General features: G+C 42.0%; 1 protein-coding gene across 3 annotated transcripts in view; it reads left to right on the top strand.

Moving 5' to 3' along the window:
• The window catches only part of nyap2a (neuronal tyrosine-phosphorylated phosphoinositide-3-kinase adaptor 2a), a 53,757-nt gene extending 50,737 nt beyond the window's left edge, over positions 1–3,020 (top strand). For all 3 annotated transcript variants that reach the window (XM_042063649.1, XM_042063648.1, XM_042063650.1), the window contains one exon: positions 2,725–3,020. In XM_042063649.1, coding sequence (XP_041919583.1) covers positions 2,725–2,955 — 231 coding nt within the window. In that variant the 3' untranslated portion in view covers positions 2,956–3,020. The remainder of the gene's footprint in view (positions 1–2,724) is intronic.
• The last annotated feature ends 231 nt before the right edge of the window (positions 3,021–3,251 follow it).

Raw genomic sequence — 3,251 nt, 5'->3', positions numbered from 1 at the left:
ATAGTTCTCTGTGAAGTTTTCAAGCTACTGCACATGTGCTGAAGAAACTTCTACAATGGGCCCATCATTGTACATAAGGAGGTATATTAACCTTACAACCCTTGTTGAGTGTTGTAAACGGTGGCCAGTTTTTCTAAGAGTGTACCGGAGTGTCTACTAACCCTGGATTTCCAGTCTGGAAACCACAGCTCTGCATGAACTACCTGCTACTAAACCCAAATCCCCAGTTCCCTTTAGAACATGGTTCCTCTGTGAGGCACTGCAAAGGAACCTTAATCTGTATGTTCAGTATATACCTAGGACACAGAACCTTACAATGTTCCTTAGTTTAATCATAAAGGTGTCAGTTTGAGGCCACATCCATGTGCTGTAAATATGAGGGAAACCAATGTGACCAACAGTCAATTTGGTCCAGAAGTTTCGTTATATGAAAGATACAAAAAAGCATTTCTAGAAATTAGTGCACTCTTTCAAATGGCCATTAATATACGTATCTCTCTACTGTACATTATGAGTGCCCTGGTCATTATCTTAACTGAGAAGAGAAAATCTTGTGCACAGAACAAAACGTTTTGCGTGACAACCAATCAAAATCTCATCATCAAACACTAACCCCAACTAACTAACCTATAAAAACCCTTCACTCTTAGCTACTAACTTAGCCTAACTCACAGCTATGAATAAAACAGATCAGAACCCTACACTGCTCATTACCCCAACTAACCAATCAGACCAGAAAACCTACACTGCTTATAACCCCAACTAACCAATCAGACCAGAAAACCTACACTGCTTATAACCCCAACTAACCAATCAGATCATAAGTCTAGCCTGCTCATAACCTCAACTAACTAATCAGCATTGTTCTTACTCCAAACTAATAATAATCAACATTACACTGTTCAATGGGTGATGCAAGTGTTTGTATACTTATATTAATGTACAGTGTGTGTTAAATTGGATTTCAAAGCAATAATCTTTACTATTAACTCCACTGTGTTTCCATCAAGATAATTGTGAACCTGAATTCTTAACATGACTATTGTAACATTAAAACAACTTTTATCACAGACATAATACATACTAGTAGACCTTACTTTGAAAAAACATGAAAAAACAATGCCTGGCTTGACATATCTTTGATCTTGTACAATTATATAAGTGGTAAGGACCATGTTAATAAAACTACACTTGTGTGTACCACATGTTAAGTGGTACAAGTGTGTTTACTAATTGACTTTACCAGTGTGTTTATATTTATGTTCAAAAACACAATGGTTATGAATGTAAACCCCATCAACGGAGGTTCATAACCGTGTATCTGTCGGAGAAGGTTATGTAAAAAAGACAAGAAAAGCTATGATTAGTTTTGCTGCAGACAAAAGCGAGTTTTCATCTGTTCAGTTGAGAACAGATCTTAAGAAACGTTTTTACTGCAAAGGAACCATGTGGGGTTCTGTGGAGGACAGTTGGAACTTATTTATAGGAGCAAAGAACAAAACAACAAATAAACAAACTCTTATAGGGGCAGTTTAATGTTTATATCATCACACACACAGACACACACACACACACACACACACACTGCACTTGTATATATGTTCCCTGTCTGTATTCTCAAGCAAGTTTTTATTTTTCACCCATTTCCAACATTTATTGAGACAATCTCTCTTTTTTGGATGTGAAAGCCACTGGCTCTGGGGAACCAACACTCACACACACACACACACACACACACACACACACACACACACACACACACACTACATATCCTCATACACCACATCATATACACACACACACACCATAAACCACTATAATATTAATGTGAGTTCATGCACACAAATATGTGTACACATGCAAAACACGCACACTCCCCAGGTCAATGGCAGATTCCAGATTTCCATTCAGGCGAACTATGACTGAAGAATAAAACCTTGTGAAAGCTGTGTGTATGTCTCCCCCGTCCTCTGTCAACTCCTCTTGGCCCAGTGTGTGTTTGTATGTTTGTGTGTGTGTGTGTGTGTGTGTGTGTTTGTAAACCTGTTTGCAGAAAGTGTCCAATGTGTGTTTATCTGGCTGTGTGAGTGTGTGTGTGTGTCTGTAAACCTGTGTGCAGAAAGTGTAAAAGGTTGTTGGTTACATCTGTGCATGTGTGCCAGGGAATGACTCTAAAGAATGAAGCTAAAGAATATTAATGAAAGCAAACAAAGTACTGTTACAATGAATGGCTCACAGTGAGGTAATGTTAATAGACAAATGCATGATAAATGGCCATTAAAACCACTTAACATATTCATCAAAATGACAACATTTGTCAACCTACCACCTCATGGATGATTATGTTTATGTTGAGAAATACCTCTTTAAAAAAGAGATTATGCATTTACTTACTTACCTACGGAGCCTAAATTATGGGCTTATTTTACAAACACACACACACACACACACACACACACGGTTACTTCCTGTAAAGAGACCTCTACATATATGTATTGTAGATAAGACTGATTAGTTTATGCACATTATCAGTTTCACACACAGATACAACACAGTACAGAATACACCCCCCCCCCCCCCCACACACACACACACACAAACCCCCACCCCACCCAGCCCCCCCCACACACACACACAAACCCACACCCCACCCAGCCCCTGACCCCCCACCATCTCAACGCTCTCACACCGACAGTGATGCATGCCCCCCCCCCCACTCCCCAGATCCCCCCCCTGGCCTGGGCGTGTGGGGACAGCACCATGATGGAGATGATCGAGAAGAAGCGCACGCTGTGCCGCGAGATCAAGTCCCGCCAGCGGCCCCTGGACAAGGGCCTGTGCAAGCAGGAGAGCATGCCCATCCTGCCCAGCTGGAAGAAGGCCAACGGGAGCAAGAAGCACGGACCACCCCCCTACAACACCCAGACCACTGTCTTTTGGGACACTGCCATCTGACACGAACACACACACACACACACACACACACACACACACACACACACACACAGATGTGTGTACAACCACATACACTCCAGCCAAAGCAGGTATGTAGACATCCGATGACTGACACATGCAGTAATACACACAAGTAAAGTAAACATCCACTGATACACACATACACACACACACACACACACACACACGGACACAAGCACTGATGCACACAGAATGGCAGAAGCCCTTGCACATCTACACACACCCACAGCACTGAAAATAGGGGTGGTGGGGGGGGGGGGTGGTGGTTTGCACTG

Source organism: Alosa sapidissima, chromosome 15 (genome assembly GCF_018492685.1).
Source record: "Alosa sapidissima isolate fAloSap1 chromosome 15, fAloSap1.pri, whole genome shotgun sequence".
NCBI lineage: Eukaryota > Metazoa > Chordata > Actinopteri > Clupeiformes > Clupeidae > Alosa > Alosa sapidissima.
Note: the sequence above shows the minus strand (reverse complement) of the source record. Positions and strands in the feature narration are given on the sequence as shown.